General features: G+C 43.8%; 1 protein-coding gene across 3 annotated transcripts; it reads left to right on the forward strand.

Moving 5' to 3' along the window:
* The first annotated feature begins 833 nt into the window (after window positions 1-833).
* LOC310846865 (uncharacterized protein) lies at window positions 834-23,100 on the forward strand. 3 transcript variants are annotated; one of them, XM_083744055.1, is made up of 7 exons: window positions 834-1,105; window positions 11,992-12,119; window positions 12,782-12,835; window positions 15,087-16,099; window positions 18,302-18,487; window positions 19,703-19,788; window positions 22,462-23,100. In XM_083744055.1, the coding sequence occupies exons 4-7, from the start codon at window positions 16,048-16,050 to the stop codon at window positions 22,534-22,536; spliced, it is 399 nt and encodes a 132-aa protein (XP_083600181.1). In that variant the 5' UTR covers window positions 834-1,105; window positions 11,992-12,119; window positions 12,782-12,835; window positions 15,087-16,047; the 3' UTR covers window positions 22,537-23,100. The 3 variants fall into 3 exon arrangements, 2 of the variants coding, with proteins under 2 accessions (XP_083600181.1, XP_083600180.1); XR_014565562.1 differs by lacking the exons at window positions 834-1,105; window positions 11,992-12,119; window positions 12,782-12,835 and having other exon boundaries at window positions 15,308-15,876; XM_083744054.1 differs by lacking the exons at window positions 834-1,105; window positions 11,992-12,119; window positions 12,782-12,835; window positions 15,087-16,099 and adding an exon at window positions 16,153-17,184.
* Window positions 23,101-23,495: the final 395 nt, after the last annotated feature.

Here is a 23,495-nt window from a genome sequence, read left to right on the forward strand (position 1 = left end):
CTCCACTTAAATAAACTGCTTAATTAGGCTTCTTGGCTGGACTGATTTCTAAACGTGCTTAAGGGTCGTTTGTCCTCTCCTGTTGGTTGAACTGCACTGGTTTAAAGTGCCCTGGAGGTCAAAAAGGGGTGATGGGTGGAAGCTGCCAGGCAGGAGGCATGGAGTTTGGCTGGTTGTCCGCCTACTCCCAAGTAGAACACCGTAAAGCAGTGGGAATCCTGCACACCTTGCCCTAGGTGACAGGGTAGATAGCAAGAAGAGAGAATAGGACACGTGATCCGCTGCTAGTGAACTACTCTGCTGGGTTGGCATTGGAGTGGAGGGACACAATCCATAACAGCATTCAAATCAAAGACTGCCCAAAGACTTCAGTCGTTCAGCTGTGATGTTATACTGGCTCTTATGAACCAAAGGCTGGAATCCAGGGAGTGTGTGTACACCAACTGGAGAGCGATAGCAAGGTGAACATTATAAGAGCTTTTGAAAGTAGCAAATGTGATATATTCAAGGGCATGAGCATGGTTGCACAAGGAAAGAAAAAATCCACAGGGGGAAAAACATTTTCCTGCATTATAGAGAAAAACTTTTCTTACTTTCTGCATCCATTCCCCTATTTGGAATGCCAGAATCCAAAACAGTCATAAACTGCATTTAAGGCTTAATCATGAGCATGACTGGAGCTATTGTTGTTGTTATGCCGGCTTTTTTAAAATTCCATGCTATGATTCTTCATTTACTGCCCCAGTTTTGCTCTGTAGCATCAAAGATTTAAGAGCTTTGAGGAAAGGCAGAATCTGCAATAAAAACACTTTTTAAGTGTACCATTAGCATTCATGCAGTCATGCTTCCACAGAGTCTTCTTAAATGGCTTAGATGCAAACAAAAGGCTTCTCTGTTTTCTTTTATAGCCCCAGCATCTTCTGATCCATTCATTTTTAGCGCAATTGGATTCCAGCAGACATTATCCTTCAAGACATCTTCATTCTGAATGAAGCTTTCTCTTCCAGCAACTCCCCTCCCCACCCAGCTCTATGAGGCAGCTGGCTACTCATGATTTAAAGCAACGCTGCCCAAAGAGGCGGAGAGGCCTGTGACAAGGAAGCAGGTTGGACAGATGCTCTAGAGACCAGAGCCTTTGATGAGCTGGCATCCATTAAATGATTCAGTGTGGCGAAGCGACGCAGTTGTTATCTGTCAACAGCAGCAGACTGCAACCTGAACCCAGGAAAACATGTGCTCAAATGCGCCACTGACCCACAACAATGCAGATACAAATGCCAACATAGAATACAGTGAAACAGTCCCAGCAGGGATATTAGGAAAACTTCCGTCTCTTCCCTTTATTGTCTTCTTGGTAGAGGGGGAAAAATGAAAATCTCATCATCCAAAGAGGCAGGGGAAAGAAATTGTCGGGTCATGGGGAAGGACTTTGCATAAAACCTGCTGACTCTTTCAGAGCTGATGAGGCAAGGTGAGGTGGCTGCCTCAGGCATGTGATGGGGGGGGGGCATTAAGGACAGCAGATTGGGAGGCAGCCTGATCTGGCCCTTAGTTCTGCATAAGTCTCATGGAAATGGACAGGCATTGCACAAGGCTTCGTATCCACTATGCAGCTCCGTTCCAGGAGTAAAAGGAGATTTGTTCAGGCTGTCACATACAGCTACTGTTGATGAACTGCGAATGAAGCAATAGTGCTTGCTGTCTTTTAAAGAGCAGAGACCCATCTGAGCCCTGTGGGACTGCTGAGCTGAGATTGGAGCTCAATCGGTGCCTGCTCCTGCAGGTAGAACTTCAAATCATCTGACGCCACGTGATGGACCCTGCACATCTATCAACAAAGGCCCTCACACCAGGTCTACTTCCTCACCCTAGACCTAGGCAGCGTGAACCATCCTGGGATATAGTTTAATGAACGGTGGTATAGAAATGTGTTAAAATAAATGCATTCCTGTGGGGCTTCACCATGGAGAATTGGGCTTCAAGAGAGAAGATCGGCAATGGTGGGGAATCTGTTTGGCACTAATGGCCTTATCATTCAATAACTCCTGTAAGCTTTAAAAGAATCTAGGACCTTCTGACCAGAAAGCAGTTTAAAAACCAATAGTGTAACACAGAGGTATTGCCCTAATATCGATTTTGGAATTTTTCTTATGGGCCAACAAAACTGCCTTTAATATTTGGTCAATATATAAAACAACATTTTAAAAATCTAACAGCATCTGATATACAGTGTGCAGTGGGAAAGTCACCCTAAATTTTGAATATTTATGGATATTTTGTTTGTCTCTAATAAAATAGATACTTCTTGGGGGTTTTTCTCAGTAGGCTCTAAGGGAAGTTGAAAAACATTCACAGTGAAATTCACATTTAATTAATTTATTGCAGTGTTCAAGTCTAAATTACATTGGTAAGAGGGAGTTGCAAGATGTCTCAGCTATATTCTTACCCTTCAAAAGTAGCAGTAATGGAAATTGGTTCTTACTGACAAAACAATTAGCTTGGAACACGATGAAGTTAAAATTCCACTAGTTAATTTATTGTGGTTTCAAGAACAAGCACAAACAAAGTGTTCTTTGGGGATAAAAATCAGTAGAACACTTGATGTTTGGCACAGACTAAAAACCAGATGATCCCAGGTGTGCCACCACTTTCTCGCAGTTCCTTTTTGCAATAATTCATTTCCCTTACCTGGTCTTTTAGGTTTCCTTATGGCAGGTGTGGGAGAGGAAGTCCCATTACATGTGCACACATAAGTCCTACTTACTGCTATGTGTACACAGAAGTTAAGAGCCTTAATAAGGTGCAATCCCTTAGCAAAAGTTGGCCCAACACACTATTAAATGTTCTCATTAAAACAAAAAACTACTGCAATTTGTTCAGATCTACAAGTTCACATACATTTCCCCCCTTTTCTGTTGTGACTGTTTTGTTCCCATTCCATCCACATATAACCTGCAAATAATCCTCTGTTCTGCACTTTACGGAAGCAGTAGTTATTTCATACAGCACCTCTCAACAAAGAATAAAGGAATGAGGATGCAGGACTTGCAAGTTCTTAAAGAACTGCCTCATTGATTGAATGAAAATCCCACCGGTACAGCATTCTGTTTGCAACACCAGCCAGAGAGAAGCCTTTAGGAAGCTCATAAAAAGGCAATAATGTCTCTTGCCTATTGTCTCTCTCCAGCATCTGGTTATAGAGATATTCTGCCTCTGTATAAAGAGGTTCCATTTCGCTGTTATGGCTAATAATAATTGATAAGCATGTTTATCAGTTCATGAATAGTTTTACTCCATTAATTTATCCAGTATTTTAAAACAGCCACCTGAGCCAAGAACTGGAGGGCTGAATCTTCCAGCGACAAATTAGATTTGGCGCCAAAAGTATCACTGTGGAAGTATGACCGCTTCAGTGGCAAAGTGCTGTTGCAACCACAGAGGGCAAATCTAATTTAAAGTTGTTGTTTAAAAGGAAAACAACTTGATTTGCAAGTTCGTGGGTTTGCAAGTTCTGCCCATTCTTGAATATAGATTCCTACATCAACCGGAGAATTTGGGCAGCTGTACTTGAGGCTTAAAGACTGGCAAGCCACATGCTAAAAGTAATACTAGAAACTAAGAGTTACATGCTGACAGAGGCCTGAAGGGCCATATTCAATGCCGACATCTGTTTTCCCTCCCCTGCCACAAGGGAGAACAATAATAATCTCACTTAAGGACTAAGTAGAGAGCTAAGACCATGCGGCAGCTTCTTGGTCTGAGGGTCTGAAGTCAACAACAGAAGCCCTGTCCTCCTTTGCTTCTGGTCCCTTGACCTCTCACAGAAGCTAGACTTCTGTCTCAACACACCTGGGAGATTAATAAACTGAAGAGTAGGCATGCAGGAGAAATCCATTCAGCTGCCATTTGAAGCCTTATCTATCAAATCTGCACTTCCCCAAACAATACACTGACTGGTCGGCTAAAGCAGGTGAGGGTAGCCTGTGGGTCTCAAACCCCTCGGTGAGTTAGGGAATTCCCCTGTAAAGACAAGCTCCGGCAAACTGAATTCACACTAAACTCCTGATGAATTTTCACTGCAGAAATGCAGAGAACTGTAGTAGTAGTAGTAGTAGTAGTAGTAGTAGTAGTAGTAATACCGTATTTTTCGCTCTATAACACGCACCCGACCATAACACGCATGTAGTTTTTAGAGGAGGAAAATCCGTAGGCATGCCACCCGTGGGCATTCCCTCCATAACACGCACAGACATTTCCCCTTACTTTTTAAGAGGAAAAAAGTGAGTGTTGTGGTGCAAAAAATACGGTAATAATTTTTTATTTATACCCCACCCTTCCCAATTCAAAAACCGGGCTCAGGGTGGCTAACAACAAATTTAAAACACTTAATTGTAAAAGCAGCATAAAATACAGTATAAAAACATGAATAACAATAAAATTCAAAGTTCAGAAATCAATTTAGGGGAAATCCATCTAATAAGCATTAGATAATCACCAGGGCTAGCTGGCTGAATTAGTCCTACTTGGGCCAGCGAGGAGGCCAGGGGAGAATTAGCGGCGGGGTCTCAGAGCAGGTAATCTTCATAAAAGGGGAGGGGGAGGGAAGAGAAGGGAAGGGAAATAAAAGATCAGGCTGAATTCAAATTAAAGACCCGGCGGAATAGCTCTGTCTTACAGGCCCGGCAGAAGGAGGTTAAATCCTGCAGGGTCCTAGTCTCATGGGACAGAGCATTCCACCAGGTCGGAGCCATCACTGAGAAGGCCCTGGCCCTGGTGGAGGATAGTCTGACTTCCTTAGGGCCCGGAACCTCTAAACTGTGGTTATTCATGGACCTTAAGGTCCTCTGCGGGGCACACCAGGAGAGGCGGTCCTGTAAATGAGGATTGGAAAATGACAAGAGGAGTGAACCCCAAGGGACAGGTCCTTCCATCCTTACTGAAGAGAAATATATAGCTGAGCTCCTCTTTGGTTAGCAGCTTTTGGCACGGTAATGTAGGAATTATCCACCTATTCCTAGTTGTGTCTTGTGCAAAAGTGCGAGTAATATGTCTGCCAAAGATAGGTGAAATTAATAGAGCTGTGTGTGTCCCAAGAGGCAGTGTGTAAATCCTGATGTTAATTACTTGTCCCAGACTAGCTGGGGCCACAAATGCACCAAACTAAGGCCTGAATGTGTTTGCCAAATAATAAACTTCATCTTCTAGAGGTTCCTGTGGATACAGACACAATCCATCAACACTGCAGCATCTTATAAACACAAGAAAGCTCTTATTACGTGCTATCATGTTGCTGCTTGTTTGATGCTCACTGCCATGGAAGGCTTAGAGGACACACCAGAACTGTCATTGTCTCTCAAACAAAACAGAAGAGTTACAGGAAATTCCTGATTCCACCCATGCACACCTAAGTCTAGTGCCATTTAGGAACTTTGTCTCTGTCATGACACAAGCCACATACTTCCTGCCTGAAGAGCTCTTGCTCACTTCCTAAATGACATTTTGGTTGGTCTTTATAAAGATTTTGCCTGGCTATGGTATGGATGGTACGTTTTTTTCTTATGGCCCAACATAATGTTTGTGAGTCTTAGAGAATACTGTAGGTTAACTTCTTCAAACATGAAAATCAGGGATATCTTCCTTCCCAGTCTGATGACAGCAGTCCTTTCAGTTTCCTGGTACAAGTCCAACATCTGCAACATGCAATTGCACTCACTTTCCTCACTTTGCCCAGGCTACACTTTTCAGAGAATTTGCTCTACTGTATTGTGGCCCCATGCCATATGTAGGCATAATATATTTTGTAGTTGCTCAGAGACATCTGACATCTTTGCATCTCCCCAACATGGCATGCCTCAGAAATGATAATGAAGTAGTTCTTCACATATGGTGTAAATTGAATGCTCTTGTGAAAAACAGCTCAATTGTCGTGAAGGGTTTTTGCATGCAAGAAAAATATCGTATCAAACATCTGTGCACAGGCATCTTTTTTGTGTCCAACATTTCTTAAAATTGCAGTTGTATGATGGCTCAGACCTCCTGGCAAATAGAAGGGGGAGAAATGGAGGTGAGAGATTTTACTTTCTTGGGCTCCATGATCACTGCAGATGGTGACAGCAGTCATGAAATTAAAAGAGGCCTGCTTCTTGGGAGAAAAGCAATGACAAACCTAGACAACATCCTAAAAAGCAGAGACATCACCTTGCCAACAAAGGTCTGTATAGTTAAAGCCATGGTTTTCCCAGTAGTGATGTATGGAAGTGAGAGCTGGACCATAAAGAAGGCTGATCGCTGAAGAATTGATGCTTTTGAATTATGGTGCTGGAGGAGACTCTGGAGAGTCCCATGGACTGCAAGAAGATCAAACGTATCCATTCTTAAGGAAATCAGCCCTGAGTGCTCACTGGAAGGACAGATCCTGAAGCTGAGGCTCCAATACTTTGGCCACCTCATGAGAAGATAAGACTCCTTGGAAAAGACCCTGATGTTGGGAAAGATTGAGGGCACAAGGAGAAGGGGATGACAGAGGCATAGTGGTCAACTTTTCCCTTTTCGTGCAGGAATCCTATTTGGAATAAGGGAATTTCCCTTTAAAAAAGGGAAACATTGACAGCTATGGACAGAGGACGAGATGGCTGGACAGTGTTCTCGAAGCTACTAACATGAGTTTGAATAAACTAAAGTAGGCAGTGGAAGACAGGAGTGCCTGGAGTGCTCTGGTTCATGGCGTCACAGAGAGTCAGACACGACTAAACGACTAAACAAGGACTTTATGAACCACATTCATTTCATTTTGAGTCATGTATGAGCCCTGCCATGCTGTTAAAAACACTGCAATGTCACGTCACAATATATTTAAATGGTCCTTATGTATTGATCCACATATAGTAAATTTAGTGCTTTCATTTATGACAAAGTACCTAATTGTGAAAGGATGCGGGTAGTGCTGTGGGTTAAACCACAGAGCCTAGGACTTGCCGATCAGAAGGTCGGCGGTTCGAATCCCCGCAACGGGATGAGCTCCTCTTGCTCAGTCCCTGCTCCTGCCAACCTAGCAGTTCAAAAGCACATCAAAGTGCAAGTAGATAAATAGCTACCGCTCTGGCAGGAAGGTAAATGGCATTTCCGGGTGCTGCTCTGGTTCTCCAGAAGTGGCTTAGTCGTGCTGGCCACATGACCCAGAAGCTGTATGCCAGCTACCTCGGCCAATCAAAGTTCAAAGTTTGATTTATTACGGCCATTGGCCCATATCGAAAACAATACATAAAAATTTATCCCTCGGCCAATAAAGCAAGATGAGCACCACAACCCCAGAGTCGTCCGCAATTGGACCTAATGGTCAGGGTTCCTTTACCTTTACCTTACCTAATTGTGAGAAATTCTATACCAATCCTCTAAAACCAGACAGTGACAAAACTGACATAGGAGTTATTTCATCAGAGCAACAAAACCCAGTCCAATAAACCCTGCATCTTTGGTACTTAATTTTGCCATGGCTCAGGTCTTCCTGGAAGCCAATTCTCAGGCTCTTCAGCATTTTGCTTTCCTCCCAGGCACATGAAGGTCAGCAGGGCTCATGCGCAAGCTCTTTACTGTTTTGCATATCCAAAGGCAGAACCCCAGGATTCATAGCTAATCGACAAAGTGCAAGGGTCTGTTAGCAGGCTGAGAGAGCCGCTAAATGAAACATTGCACCTAAAAGTTGGTTAACAACTGTTTGGATAAAGTCAAGCACTTAGTGCATCACTGCAGTTTGCTGCACTGTCAAACAACAGTTTTTGGCTTGCATTTAGAACTGTGAACTCCAAGCGGCCGGGGCTATTTTTAGCAGAGCACTTAGTTTAATGAAGTTGAACTTGCCTCAAGAGGTTTCCATGAAAAGTCAAAATGCTTTCAGAAGTCTGGAATCTGGAGCTTTTGATTCCGTGTGTTTGCTCAGAGCAAACTTTGTTTCCCTTCACTCTGCAGTTTCATAAAGCTTTGGCAATATTCAAAATCATCTGCCTAGACCACAATTAGACCTATGTCAAATTATATTTTTAAAGTAGGTTCCTATTTAATGACAGTCCAGGCAGCTGATCTACAGTACTTGTAAGATGTATATGCTCATTATCTTTCCTTATGGAACATGGAACATGTATATTGTATGGGAAGGTCAGGGGGAAAATAGTGCCGTAGAAGAAAGGGTTAAGAACTGGTAGCCACTGGTAGCTACTGGTAGCCTTCTGACCCCTGGCTTTGCCTACTCCTTTTTTAAAACCATCCAAGTTGGAAATGGGAATTACAACCACAAATTACAGTACACATATGTGAACACAGTGGGTTTATGATGGTTTCTGAGGAGAAGCCTTGGCAAAATAACCAAATCTATGGTTCGCTTCTGTCCGATCCACCACTATAAGCTGCAGTGTGACGCTAGCTTTTGGGGACGCCATGTGAAAAACTGCAAATTCAGGGATATCCATTTTAATTCTAATGGACCCAAATTTTACGTGGACCCTGAAGAAATGTAAAGAAACTGTCTTCCCCTCTCCGTTTTCTTCCTTTCTGCTGTGTGTGTGTGGAGAGAGAAACAGCCGGAGCCTGTGGCGTCCGCACGGCCGTCCAGATTCCAAAAAGGTGAGCGAGACCTTGAGAACAACCACCTGCCACCCAACCACAGCTTTCAGCATTCAGAAACCATGGCAGGAAGAGCGTTCAGGTGGGCTGCAAGTTCACTGGATGGAAAACAAGTCTTTTCCTATGATGAAATTGCCTTGAATGCAGGGGAAATTAATATTCCAACCAAAACACTCACCACGCACTCCAGGAAGGAAATGGATTTGTACAACAAATGAGTAACAACTGACTGGGCAACAGCAGCAGCAAAAAAATCTATATGTTTGAAATAAATACATCTGAAATCAATACACCATCTCAAAAATCACCTTCCCTGTTCCTACACTGCCTAGGTCACATCTTGATTTTCCTGGGGCTCAAACCTGCTTTTTGCCTAACTGGCTTCTGCTGGGTTTCCCCACCTTCAGACCCCCCCATCTTGGTTGGTGCCCACAACCCCGTCCCAGAAGGTGCCCCCCTCCCCTGTGCACCGATGAGGAGGAGGAGGCAAGTGAGCCGGCACAGGCAGGCAGCGACACAGGCAAGTGAGCCAGCACAGGCAAGCAGCAACACGGGCAAGTGAGCCGGCACAGGCAGGTGGCCACACAGGCAAGTGAGCCGGCACAGGCAGGCAGCGACACAGGCAAGTGAGCCAGCACAGGCAGGCAGCGACACAGGCAAGTGAGCTAGCACAGGCAGGCAGCCACACCCTCACGCGGGAGGAAGTCTCTTGGCACTTACTCAGGATTACTTCTGAGTAGGAGGCCGAGTTCTTGGCTGTGTCTCGTCGCTTCTCCCTTTACTCACCTCAGGGGGGCTGTTGTGACGCCCACCGACCCACCCACAATGTGCATTCCCCCTGCCATGAGAATGTGCTCAGAGCAAATATAGCACTGATAGCAAGGTGATGCAGACGGCTGGAACACATTCTTGTTTGGTAGTCACTAAAATGAAGTTTAGTCCGTAGCAGCAAGTGGACAAGATCCCCAAGGGAAGCAGGCAGAGCGCATACATTTCCCCAGCTTCTGCTGAAAAGAGGGATGGAGCGTGTTGGAGGCTCCCTTCATAAGTTGCATTATTATTAATTATTATTATTATTATTATTATTATTATTATTATTAATTTATTTATTTACACGAATTTGATCTGAAATACAAATGTGTGGTCCTGGTTCAACGGAAAGTGAGAAGAGTGAACAACCAGCATGGGAACCACGAAGGGAACCACGAAGGGTCTCAACTAATGAGCAAAACAGATTGTGGGAAAGTGTGGTGCGAAAGAGCTGTAACAAGAAAAAAAGAAGCGTTGAACAGAGCAGTAAGAAATGCTCTGGCTCCATCTGGTGGGAGGAGCGAGCAAATGTCCTGCTACCATCTGCACCCCATCCCATTTTCTTTTGAGAAGTTGCAGATCATGTAGTGGAACATCTCTCAACTCTAGTAAGCTCAAGGAACTCGAAGAAGCTCAAAGCTACAAATGTTTAAAACTTACCAAGGTACAGCCTGTGAAATCAAAACTGCCATGATCCGAAGGGTGTTGTTTGTTCCTCTGTCGTGTCAACCAGTAGTTTTGAGCATAATATGCTTCTGAAGTAGACCTTGGTTCTGCCAACTTGGGTGAAATGGTTTGCCTGTGCTGAGCTGTAAATATCCAAACAAGCACAGGCTTACAAAAGGGAACTCAAAATCCCAATGTGCTGTTTCCAGTCCCTTTCCATTCCCTATAAAGAGAACAGTAACAGTTGATAGAGCCAAGTACTTCGAAAGCATAAGATCATAGAATCCTAGAGTTGGAAGAGACCACAAGGGCCATCGAGTCCAACCCCCTGCCAAGCAGGAAACACCATCAGAGCACTCCTGACATATGGTTGTTAAGATGCTACTTCCAGGTCTTTCACCCTGGTAGAAACAACCTGCTGCTCTCAGGCTGTTGGGCTCCACTGCCCTATCTGCATCAAAATTAATTTCAGTCTTCCATATTTCACACTAGAGCATGATCGGAGCAATATTGACCACAATCAGTTTTCTAGCAAATCAACAAATTTTGCCACTCAGAGTAAGCCTCCAGGCTGGCCCATTTATCTAATTTGTTTTTAAACAGAGCAGATGGAGTTTCTTTGCTTAGCGTTGCCTCTCCTGCCTTGGAGCTGTGTACCCAAGTCCAGATCTGGGGACGTGCCAACGGAAGCAAACAACTTGCTTTGAATACCTTTCTTGTTCAAAGCTGCAGATGTTCTCCCTTGGCCCACTGGGCCTCAAATTCTGGAGGTGTTCCCTTTCTGCTGTCTGCAAAGCTATGTTTGCAGATGCAAACTGCAGCTGAAGACGCAGTGTTTGGCTTTTGCTTGGCTCATGGCATCCTCTGGTTATTTTCCCTATTTGAAAAAACAACAACATGTTCCACAAACATTTCCACCCACGAGAGAGCAAGGGTTTTAGAACAGGAGTCAGTTTTCCATAACAAATGCAGGAAGTCTTTTTCATCCGCAGGTGGACATCCTCTATCTGGTTTCTTTTAAAAAAAAGGAGAGAAAAAAGCAACACTGTGGTATATTTTAGCTTCCACTAGTGTAAGAGGTAAAGGTACCCCTGACCATTAGGTCCAGTCACGGACGACTCTGGGGTTGCGTGCTCATCTCACTCTATAGGCCAAGGGAGCCGGCGTTTGTCCGCAGACAGCTTCCATGTCATATGGTCAGCATGACTAAGCTGCTTCTGGTGAAGCCAGAGCAGCGCATGGAAATGCCGTTTACCTTTCTGCCGGAGCGGTACCTATTTATCTACTTGCACTGGTGTGCTTTAGGTGGGCAGGAGCTGGGACCGAGTAACAGGAGCTCACCCCGCTGCGGGGATTCGAGCCACTGACCTTCTGATTGGCAAGCCCTAGTTCAGTGGTTTAGACCACAGCGTCACCCGTGTCCACTAGTGTAGGAAACCGCTTAAAAGATGGGGTTTCTAGGACAAACTTATAATACTGGCTGGATATACCAGAAGACACGGCAAAAAAGGAGCATCTGGTAAGGGCATGAGCTGGGCTTGCTTTCAATCCTTCTTCGTAACTAAGCCCATGGGAGGCTGGTTGGTCAGGAAAACAGCCAATTTGAACAATTAAAACAATTCTCCTATTTTGAAATTAACATTTTTAAAAGCAACCCTAACCAGCTATGACCTCTCAGAAGCTTTTGATACATTAAGCCATGCTATCCTAATGGAGTGGCTGTCCGAGATGGAATGCTCCTCAGCCCCATGAGGCATTCAGTGACACAGGGTTTGGTTTTAGCCTCCATGCTGATGAACACCTACATGAAACTGCTAAATGGAGTCATCCAGAGGTTTGGAGTACGCTGTCAGCAATATGCAGATGACACTCAGCTCTACTTCTCCTTCACATCTGCAGGTGAGGCAGTGGAAGTGCTGGACCAGTGTTTTGCCTTGGTAAAGGACTGGATGAGAGCCAACAAACTGAAGCTAAGTGCAGAACAGACTACTAGACCAGATGGATGGGAAATTGCCTCTGAAGGATCAGCTTTGGGTTACTTCCAGATCCTTTGCTGTCATGAGGTTCAGGGGGCTTGAGCGGTGCAGAATGAAATAGATAAAATATAGGCGACACAAGATACTGGTTTGCAACTAAACTTTTTAAGGCTGAGATAATGCAAAATGCATGGTTCTCTCTCTACATAAGCAAGGATAGAACACTCTGTCACTTATCCTACAAATAAGTGTCCAGAACTTCCCATTAACAAGGGCCGACAATTTCTCAATAAGAGGAAAAGTAAACAACAAGGCTGTGTTAGATTAGCAGAGTTATAAATATTCATGACTGAAGAGTATAGACAGTGGGAGGGAATAAATAGGAGCCAAATACCAGCCGTATAGGAGCCTAGGGAACTGCCTTCTATTGAGTCAATCAAGCAGTCCATTTACCTCAGTACTGTTTGCACTGACTGGCAGTGGCTGTCCAGGGGTTCAGGCAGGGGGCCTTCCAAGCTGCTCTTTGAGATCCAGGGGATTCAACTAGAGACCTCCTGTAAGCAAAGCGGATGCTATGACCCTTCCCTGATACAATCTTGTAGTGAGATAAAAAGATGGTTTCTACTGACTATGATTACTTGCTAGATGCTGGCTCCAATTGGTAGCCCTAAATAATACATATCAGAGTTCATACAGCACCTAACATTTGCTAGGCACTATATGGAGAATTAGTGATGTACGGAAGTGAGAGCTGGACCATAAAGAAGGCTGATCCTGGGGTTTTCTAATAAAATGTCTGGAAAAAACAGGGATAGAGGGCACATTCCTAGAAGGAGTTAGAGCAATATACACACAACAAAGAGCCAGATTAATTATAAATAACAACCTGACAGAACAGTTTGAAATAGCAAAAGGTACTCGACAGGGGTGCCCTCTATCACCGCTGTTGTTTATCATAGTCTTAGAGACAATTACAAATAAGATAAGGAAAACCCCAGAGATCCGTGGTATAAAAATCGGCGCGAATGAACATAAATTGAAAACATATGCAGATGATCTTATGTTGTCATTGGAAGAACCAAAGGAGAGCATCGGCAAAGTTATAAAATTACTAGAAGAATTTGGAAAATTATCGGGATTTAAATTGAACAAAGAAAAAACCAAAATAATGACTAAAAATATGAAAGAAGACACCATAAATGAGCTTGAAAGACAAACTGGAATTAAAACAACCAAAAAAGTAAAATATCTTGGAATTTGGATAACTATGAAAAATATAAATTTGATGGAAAATAATTATAAGAAAACATGGAAAGAGATAATGAAGGACTTGGATACATGGAACAGATTACATCTCTCGTGGATGGGCAGAATGGCGGCAATTAAAATGAGTTTATTACCCAAATTACTTTTCTTATTCCAGAACATTCCAATAATTAGGGGAATTGCAATATTTAAAGAATGGCAGAGACTACTTTCCAAATTTATTTGGCAGGGAAAAAGACCCAGAATTAAATTTAAACTGCTTACAGACCAAAGAGATAGGGGGGGTCTTGCGGTCCCAAATCTGAGGTTATATTATGAGGCCGCATGTCTTTGTTGGGTAAAAGACTGGATCGTCATTAAAAATAGAGAGATGTTAGATCTAGAGGGGTTTAACTTAAGATTCGGTTGGCACGCTTATCTATGGCGAGATAAGGGAAGGGTTCATAAAGGTTTTTCTAACCATATTCTCAGAGGGCCACTACTGGAAGTCTGGGAAAGGAATAAAAAATTGCTGGAGCAGAAGACACCCTGGTGGCTATCACCAATTGATATTTTAACAATTAAAAAATTAAACATTGAGGGGGAACGATGGACGTATGAGGACTTACTAACCAAAACAGAATCCGGGTGGAGGATTAGACCATACGAAGAAATAAAAAATAAGTTGACTGGTTGGATTCAATATCATCAAATAAATTCAATGTGGACGGAAGACAAAAAGATTGGAATAAATGAGAAAAAATCTAGATTCCAGATTGAAATAATAGAAAGTAAAACAAAATTATTATCAAAAATGTATAACCAGTTGCTTGAGTGGGACACCAAGGATGAGGAAGTAAAGGAGGTGATGGTGAGGTGGGCGGTAGATCTAGGGTATAATATAGAGTTTGATAAATGGAAGGCTTTATGGTGTAAAGATATGAACTTTTCAGCATGCACGACACTTAAGGAAAATATGTACAAGATGATGTACAGATGGTACATAACGCCGATAAAATTGTATAAAATTTATAGAACAGGCGACAAATTGTGTTGGAAATGTAAGAGTAAAGAGGGCGAATTTATTCACATGTGGTGGACGTGCGAGATTCTCAAAAAATTCTGGGAATCCATCTATAATGAATTAAAAAAAATTCTCAAATATACGTTTGTTAAAAAACCTGAAACCTTCCTGCTGGGGATAATTGGCAAAGATATTAAAGAAGAAGATAGAACCCTTCTTCAATACGCAACAGCGGCCGCTAGAACCCTCATAGCACAGTACTGGAAAACAGCAAAAACCCCAACATTAAAGGAGTGGCAATTTAAATTAATGGATTATTTAGAATTGGCAAAATTGACTCAGAAAATAAGAAATCAAAAACGTACAAAATTTAGTAATGAATGGGATAAATTTAGAATATATATGGAAATAGAGACAAGGGGAAAATCAAAATGTTAATCAGAAATATATATGTATCTAAAAAAAAAAAATCACAGTAGGCACGAGATAACGCTTACTACGTTATAAATTTTATTTTGGAATAGATACAGCAGAAAGATAATTAAGATAACATTATCCGAAATCGAGATAAAGGGAAGTCGATCAATGTTGTTGTAAAATTAATGTAAGTCGTGTCGTTTATGTTGTATGTATTTTATGTTCTTTTTCCTTTTTTTCTTTTTATGTTTATTTCATTTACTTTTGTCTGTTGTATGTCTGTGAAATATATTTATGCAAAACTTAATAAAAATATTAAAAAAAAAAAGAAGGCTGATCGCTGAAGAATTGATGCTTTTGAATTCTGGTGCTCTTGAGAGTCCCATGGCCTGCAAGTAGATCAAACTTCTCCATTCTGAAGGAAATCAGCCCTGAGTGCTCACTGGAAGGACAGATCTGGAAGCTGAGGCTCCAATACTTTGGCCACCCCATGAGAAGAGAAGACTCCCTGGAAGAGACCCTGATGTTGGGAAAGATGGAGGGCACAAGGAGAAGGGGACGACAGAGGACGAGATGGTTGGATAGTGTCTTCGAAGCTACAAACATGAGTCTGACCAAACTGCGGGAGGCAGTGGAAGACAGGAGTGCCTGGCGTGCTCTGGTCCAGGGGGTCACGAAGAGTCGGACACGACTAAATGACTAAACAACAACAACAATACGGAGAATTAAAAACAAGACATTCTCTGCCCTCACAGTCTAGTGGACAAAAGCAAAAAGATGGGAAGGGATGTTGTGCAGTTGTCATTGCTTTCCTCTTTTCGATGCTGCTCCCAGAGAGACGGAACCGAGTGCCCAGAAGGGAACTAACAGCCCATATACATTTCTGAGTGGGGAGAAGGGAACAAGTTATCAGACTCCAAACCTGTGAGTCAGACTTTGGGAGAGTCGTCTTGGAACAGCCCACCCACTACCCAAAGCTGTTCGCCATCCTTCAAGGAAGGATTTTAAAGCATTCAGCGATGCTGCACTGCGTGGCACCTTCAAGCCACAATGCCCCTCCTTGAAATGCTTGTTTAAAGCATTGCCAACCACCAGCCTTGCTTGAGGAACAGGACAGCTCAGGTGAGTTGTGGAGGAGATGCAAGGAATGGGCTGGTGGTGGTGGCACTTGCCAGGGAGAGGCCCGTGCAGTCGTCTGTTGGCATGGCTCCAGTAGTCAAATCACACACGTTCTATTTAACACATCTACCCAGCCTTCCTGTCTCCTGTCTTTCCCTCTGACTGAACTGGGAGATGGACATGATGAGGTTTTGGGAGCTGCTGGTCATCTTGCTGTTTCTGGCAGGTACAATTGTTTAGTGGGAACAAGTTCTGGGACTGGAATGGGACCGAGTTTGAAGCTGCATCTTAAGCGGGATACATGATTGGTTAGGCTTAGGGTAGGAGACATCCCTGCCTCCCCTCCCCCCTTTTTAAATGTCCATACTTTGGCCAATAGATTTAGATGTTTGCTTAGAAAAGTCCAGGCTCAAGGTTTTGCAGGTTCTCTCATTACTCCTTCGGTATTCTAAAAGGGGCTGAAAATGCATTTGTTACATTTCTCTGATACCTGAAGTTTGCACAGGTAATACAAAAGAAATGTCTACCTGCAAGATCAGAATATTATCAGCACCAAGCACTAATATTTTCCCCAGAAATTGAATTTGTGGGGGTGGGATGTTTGAATTTTCAGGGGGCCACAGGCTCAGACCCTTTCTCTTTGGCAAATTTGGTCTCAGAGTGGATAGCATCACAGTAGAAGAATTTAAACTGTTTCAGAATCATGACCACTTCATTAGATTTAACCTAAATTCTAACTAAAACTAGCTACAATTCCTTGTTTTCTGTTGTAATTTTGCACAACTCTTAAGTGATTGAATGCAATGTGTTCATTTGCAGCCACCTCATTCATTCAGTAGTTTTAGTCCTTCAGTTGATGCTTTATATAATCACAAAGAACACAACTTTTTTCAAAGTATAAATTCTGTTCAGGGATAAGAAAACACACTGCACAGTGTTCAAGCTGTTGTATTTGAAAGTAGATAGCAATTTCTACTTCATTAATTCCAGGAAAACAAGAGTGGGTGGAAATAATATCCCCCCCCCCTAGTTAGAAAACAGCAGCGTCTGACAAGTGGATCCCTGGTGGCGTGTGTTCAGAGACCTCAAGAATATGTGTCCATAGAGATTTCCCTGTCTCACTCCTTGCTTTATAAAATTCCCCATGAGCATTTTGGAGGGTGGCAGCAGTTAATGTACTGACATCCATCTCTTTTTGGTGACAAGTAAACCCTTCCTCTTCCCCAGACGTTGAATGGAATATGATGAGCCAGTTGCTGTCTTCAGTTGACTCACACGCTGGAGACACTTTTGAGTTCCCTTTTGAGAATGGTGCTGTTTTTTATACTGTTATGTTCAATTATTGATGGTTGATAGGTTTTCCATTTTGTGTATGTTTTTAACTGTTGTGCTGTGAAAGGCAATTAAGAAGCTGAACAAATCATTGTCCTTTGCAGCAGGGATGACAAGAGCTTCCCAATTGCAGATAGGTAGCCGTGTTGGTCTGTCATAGTCAAAACAAAAAATTCCTTCCAGTAGCACCTTAAAGACCAACTAAGTTAAGAATCCAATGTCTTTGTTCAGACCAGGTCTCTCCATGGTTTTAAGTTTGGTAATAGACTGGAAAGAGAAGCTGCTGAATTGCAACTTATTACCAAACTTAAAACCATGGAGAGACCTGGTCTGAACAAAGACATTGGATTCTTATCTCATTATACATGACAAAGCCATTTTTCACCTTCTCACCCCTTGCTTTTTCCTGTAAGACCTATTGCAGTCGTTAAGAGTCGTCAACAGGCTCATCACAGCTATCTGCCAATCACCCATTCCCACCACCCTTCTGAGTAATACCCCTCCCCACGTTCTCACTATATAGAAGGGTCTGGTGACTTCTGTTTCAGTGTATCTGAAGAAGTGTGCATGCACACGAAAGCTCATACCTAGAACTAACTTTGTTGGTCTTTAAGGTGCTACTGGAAGGAATTTTTTGTTAAGAGCTTCCCAAGATACTGTAACTGGCTTATAACATGAGCTCCGAGGGTCTCATCCTGCGCTTGTCCTGGGCCTAGAAGACATGCGTCAAAACTCTCTAGGCATGAGTCTGGGCACTGTTTTGTTCGACCCTCCTCTTTCCCCAGGAAAACCCACTCTTTAGCACTGAATCGGAGCAAATGTTAATCTCCAGAAAACCCAACAGACATTTCCTCCGGTTCAGTGGTCAAGACTGGGTTTCCCCATGGAAAGCGGCAGGACTTTCAGAAGTCTGGGTGAGCCCTAACAATGGGCAGCCAAATACTTCTGAGAAGCTTCCAAAAACACTCTGAGCACTCAGGATAGTACCTTGTGTGGGGGTGTGCATGCACGCGCAAAGTATGTTTCTTTTTGTCAACACCTAAAACCATGCGGCAAGTTACCTTGGTTCCATTTGCTCAATGTCTTTCTGGGCTAGGTGCTGGAAGAGGAACGAGAAGCATCCCTGGCAGTGAGGCGGGATCCAAAAGCAGAGCCAGCTTTGCCGATAGCATTGGAGGCGCAGCAAGTGGGATGGGCTCTGTCATTGGTGGCTTTTTTGGAGGCAGTTCTGGGAATTCTGCACAGCCTGAGGGGGATTCTGGGACCACCAACTCCCAGCCAGGTACCATATTTTTCCATGTATAAGATGACCCCTATTTTTTTTTAACCCCAAATTAAGAAATTAAGTTGTTTAGCTTTTTTTGGGTGGGGGGAGGTCACTTCTGCCAATTTCTCACCTGCCTGCCCACCACTGCCGATCGCTTGCCACACCCACTGCCGATCGCGCACCTTGCCGCAGTTGCCAATTACCGTATTTTCTGCTCCATAAGACGCACCTGACCATAAGACGCGCCTAGTTTTTGGAGGAGGAATGCAAGAAAAGAAATATTCTTTAAAGGGAGCACTGAGCAGAGCTTGTATGCATCCCAGGCTCTGCTCAGCGCTCCCTTTCACGAGATGCGTGGAGCATGTGTGCGGCGCTTGCAGGCTTTTCCCTGAGGAGGGAGAAGGGCAGCCCGTCACTGACAGCCTACCCTTCTCCCTCCTCAGGGAAAAGCCCCCAAGAACCACACACACACTCCGTGCGGCTCTTTAAAGGGAACGTGGCTCTTGGGGGCTTTTGTGGGAGGTGGGGGAAGGGACAGAGTGCACGGCTCTATCCCTTCCCCCACCTCCCGCAAAGGCCAGGGATAGTCCCGCGAAGCCTTTGCAGGGCACTGGGATGAAGGCTCCCCGTGCCCTGTGGAGGCTTCCTGCAGCTAAGCCAGAAGCTAGAACAGCAAGAAGGAGCGCTGTGTAGCGCTCCCTCTAGCTGTTCTGGCTTCTGGGATAGCCGCGCAGCCTGCATTCACTCCATAAGACGCACACACATTTCCCCTTCCTTTTTAGGAGGGAAAAAGTGTGTCTTATAGAGCGAAAAATACGGTATCTGCCCACTCGCCGCCACCAACAGCCCATCCACCCACTTGCTGCAGCCGCCAATTGCCTGCCCAATTGCTGCAGCCAATCGCCAGCAGGCCTTGCTGCAGCCACCAATCACCCGCCCAATCGCCGCTGCCAATCTCCAGTTTGCTGCTGCCATTAATCGCATGCCCCCCCGCATTCACTATCCGTGTATAAGACTACACCCAATTTTTGCCTCACTTTTTTAAAGCAAAAAGCATCGTCTTATAAATGGAAAAATACGGTATTTGGGACAGCTTTCTTTATTCAAATAACCCCATATTAAAGAATCTCAGGGGTGTATGAACAACATACACCTAGCTTTATGAAAGCTGGTGAAAATCATCACATTTGGCAACTAATCTCCATTTTCTTGCTGATGCTCTCCATACAGATGCCATGTACCTTATTGTGAAAGTGGACTTGGTTTCATCGGACCAAGTAACCATTTCTACTCTGAATCAGCCACTTCTGAAAGAGGTGAGGCGCGAGAGAAACCGCTGGTAGTAATTGATCACAAATTTTGCTTTATGAAAGCTATCCTTAAAAGCTATCCAATAATCGGCCAGGTATGTAATAATGAAGAACTGGGTGCTATATAGCCCATAAAGAGGTTTTCGCCACCCCAATTTATACCGTATTTTTCGCACCATAGGGCGCACCTAGTTTTTAGAGGAGGAAAACACACACAAAAATATTCTGAATCAAATGTTGCACTAAACTATTTAAAGCAGCAAAGCGGGCGGCTCCTGTCTGCTTTTCTGCTTTAAATCGAGCCTCAGAGGAGGGTAGGAAGGGGAACCATGGCTTATCTAAGTCCAGTTAATAATGCTGAGCCTGACTTATGGCCATCGAGATTAGCCTGGCTGTCTCTGTGGAAATCTAGGGAGGCTGAGGTGGACTTTCCAGTGGTCAAAGTGTGGTTGTGTCTTCCTGCCTGGCATCTATTTCCTGCCGTCTTTCCCCCCTGCACCCTGCTTCGAGGGAAGGAAGCGGAGCCATGGAACCTCTGCCCGCAACTGCAGTGGATTCCCTCCACTTAGAAGCAGGAAAGTGGGAGAGGAGCTGCTTACACGAGTGTAAGCTGCTCCCCTCCCACTTTGCTGCTTCAAAGGGAGCCCAGGAGGAGGGAATCCGCTGCAGCCGCAAGCAGAGGAGGATCCATGGTCCCCTTCCTTCCCTCCTCCGTAGTTGCTTTGAAGCAGGAAAGTGGGAGAGGAGCTGCTTACACGAGTGTAAGCTGCTCCCCTCCCACTTTGCTGCTTCAAAGGGAGCCGGGGAGGAGGGAATCCGCTACAGCTTCCCCCACCTCCCGGAGAGCCTGCAGAAGCCGTGAGCTCTTTAAAGGGGCTGCACAGCTTCTCCTGGCTCTTCTGGGAGGTGGGAGAAGGGACTGATTCCCTCCTGGGGAAAAGCCCGCAAGAACGCAGGAAGCTTGTGTGCGGCTCTTGGGGGCTTTTCCCGCCTGCCTCCCCCTTGCATTCGCTCCATAGGACGCACACACATTTCCCCTTGCTTTTTAGGAGGGAAAAAGTGCGTCCTATGGTGCGAAAAATACGGTAATCTGAAAAAAATCAGGAATGTCTGTGCCCCCTGGGATGGCATTAAGACCTATTAAATATCGTGTCTCCACGCCAGTGCAGTAAGATAGCTCATCTATTTAATATATATATATAAGTGAATAAAGTAAAAACTAAGTTTTGGATCACCTCAAAGGAAATCCCCTCACTCCCTGAACAGTGTCCTCTTTAAAATGCTCAAGCATCATATCCAGTCCAGTTTTAGGGCAGACAACCTTAGACCCTTACTCATTTCTATAAAAGCTGGTCTGAGCCCAGCCCAGGAAAATACACAAAACACTCTATTGTGCCAAAATGAAGTTTGGGGCTGTGACGGAAAAGTTTGTTTTTGCTGTGCAGGTTGGGTCAACCAGTGTTTTCTTCTTCTTTTTCCCTGCTGGCAACCGGTTAACGAACGGCAGCCTCTGATTGGCCGGGGTTCCAGGAGAGGGGTTTGAAAAAGGGAGGATTTGGAGAGACAGTTCTGTAGGTTGGGAGAGGAGAGAGAGTTGGTTCTGGGTAGAAACATCCCCTCACAAGCTAGAGAAAGGAGTCTGAGCTTAGTGTGAAGGACAATGTGCGGTGTCTGACTCCTGTAAGAGTAATAGGCCAGGAATTAACTGGGAGGCTGAGGCTGAGCCAGGAGAAGGAGAAGCTGTGAGAATACAGTCTACTTAGGTCTCATTCCAGTCAGGAGCGGAGAGATTCTGCTGCAAAAAGAGGATAATAATAATAATAATAATAATAATAATAATAATAATAATAATAATTCATACCCCACCCATCTGGCTGGGTTTCCCCAGCCACTCTGGGCAGCTTCCCAAGAAAACACTAAAGTACAATAAGAAGACTCCCAATGCAGTTCAGAGGGGTGTGAAGACCCCTTGGGTCTGTTACTTGGAGGACCTCAGTAGCAGGGTTGTCCAAGGGGTGTGTAGCTGACAGAAAAGGCCCCCTTGTTTAAGAACCAAAGTATTAAGCGGCAAGCAACAACTGAGACAGAACTGAAGTGAAATAGCATTAGAATCCGAAGTACCCTATGTTTTACCCACTTGTGTCATAAACTTCCTTTGTTTAATAAAATCTTTCTTGTTTATTTGATCAAATCCTGCCTGAGACTCCAAATTATTAAGTTTTGCCTCACACAAGTCCCCCACAAGATAATCTGGGGTAGTTTGTAGAAATTTGTGGAACGGGTGTTCTGTGCACTATATTTAAGCGAGGGCAGGCTCAACAGCGCTGGGGGGGAAAGTGCCGTCGCAGGGGCCAGACAGTATGCGGGGATGGCGGATAGAGGACACTCCGATGGAGAGGTGGACTATAAATTGAGGTGGCCCAAATCTCCATTTCCTTAATTTCTGCACAGACTGGCAATTGTTGACATACCCTGTCTATCAAAACTATCTTTACTGGAATTTGAGGTGGGGGGAACCTTCTATTACACATAAAAGGATGGACTAATTAGCGAGGACATTTCCTCTGCGATAGCTTTGTATACTGGAAAAGCATAAACTATGTGAATTTCTCACAGAAAAGTTCACTTTAGGTTAAACTCCATTCTTGGAATACTTCACCTTCTTTTTTAATGTGCCAGGTGCAACAGATGTTGGCAGGTTTTCTCAAAGGCACCTTCCACTTGACATGGGTCACCTATAAAGAGAACAAGTAGAGCTAGGAAAGGCCTTTGCTCAGATGTCACCTGGACCCGGAGGAGAGAAAGTGCATTGTCATTTTGAACCATGGACTGATGCATTTCCAGATCACTGGGACAGAGATCAAGAGGGCGTTAGCAATCAGAATTACTTACCTGCTTTAACCTGACTATCCTACTTTCTTGTACTGGTGAAACTTGTTATTATTACCATATCCTCTCGAGATCTTTAACTTTTATATTCTGTTTTATTTTCCTTATACACAACAAAATGATTTCGTAAGTGACTTTGTATATTTTGGATTAATAGAAAGCCATTGCAAATTTAATTCAAAATAGGGGGAGGGGAAGAAATGAGCAACAAGCACATGCCATGCCAAATAATTAACCTGTAAGAAAGGCTGCAAAGCCGAACTGTAACCCAACCTCACTTATGTCCAAGACGTTCCAGACATGGGCTTGTCATCATCAAAACTGTATTTCAGAAAGTATACCAACAGTTCTATATTGTTAAATCTGTAAGATAACTTAAAATGTAATAAAATGGTAAGAGAAATAAAATGCTAAGACTTTAAAGACAAATCAGTTTTTATTAGAAGTGGGATCCATGGACCAATTCATATCACAATTTGAGCTTGTTCATCTTATATGTTGTGGCCAATTCAAATTTTTCAATATCCCTTCTTGGAAAGAAAGCACTTACAAGTGTAGAAATTGTGATGTAACACACAACACAAGAGCAGATTGCGTGAATGTTGCTGTATGGGCACAAGGTATAGAATGGATGGCAAATCTGTGGCTCTCCAGGTCTTGTCAGGCTGCAACTCCCACCATCCCTGGCCACGGGCTTGCTAGTCAGGGCTTGTAAAGCTCTATACAATATACCCCTTTTTTTTCATTTTTTTAAATTTTAATAATTTTTTAAATGAAAAAAGTGAGGAAATCAAAATGCAGTTCATCTAGATTGCCACAAGGTG

The sequence above is a fragment of the Podarcis gaigeae genome (assembly GCF_964106915.1).
Source record: "Podarcis gaigeae genome assembly, chromosome: 6".
Classification (NCBI taxonomy): domain Eukaryota; kingdom Metazoa; phylum Chordata; class Lepidosauria; order Squamata; family Lacertidae; genus Podarcis; species Podarcis gaigeae.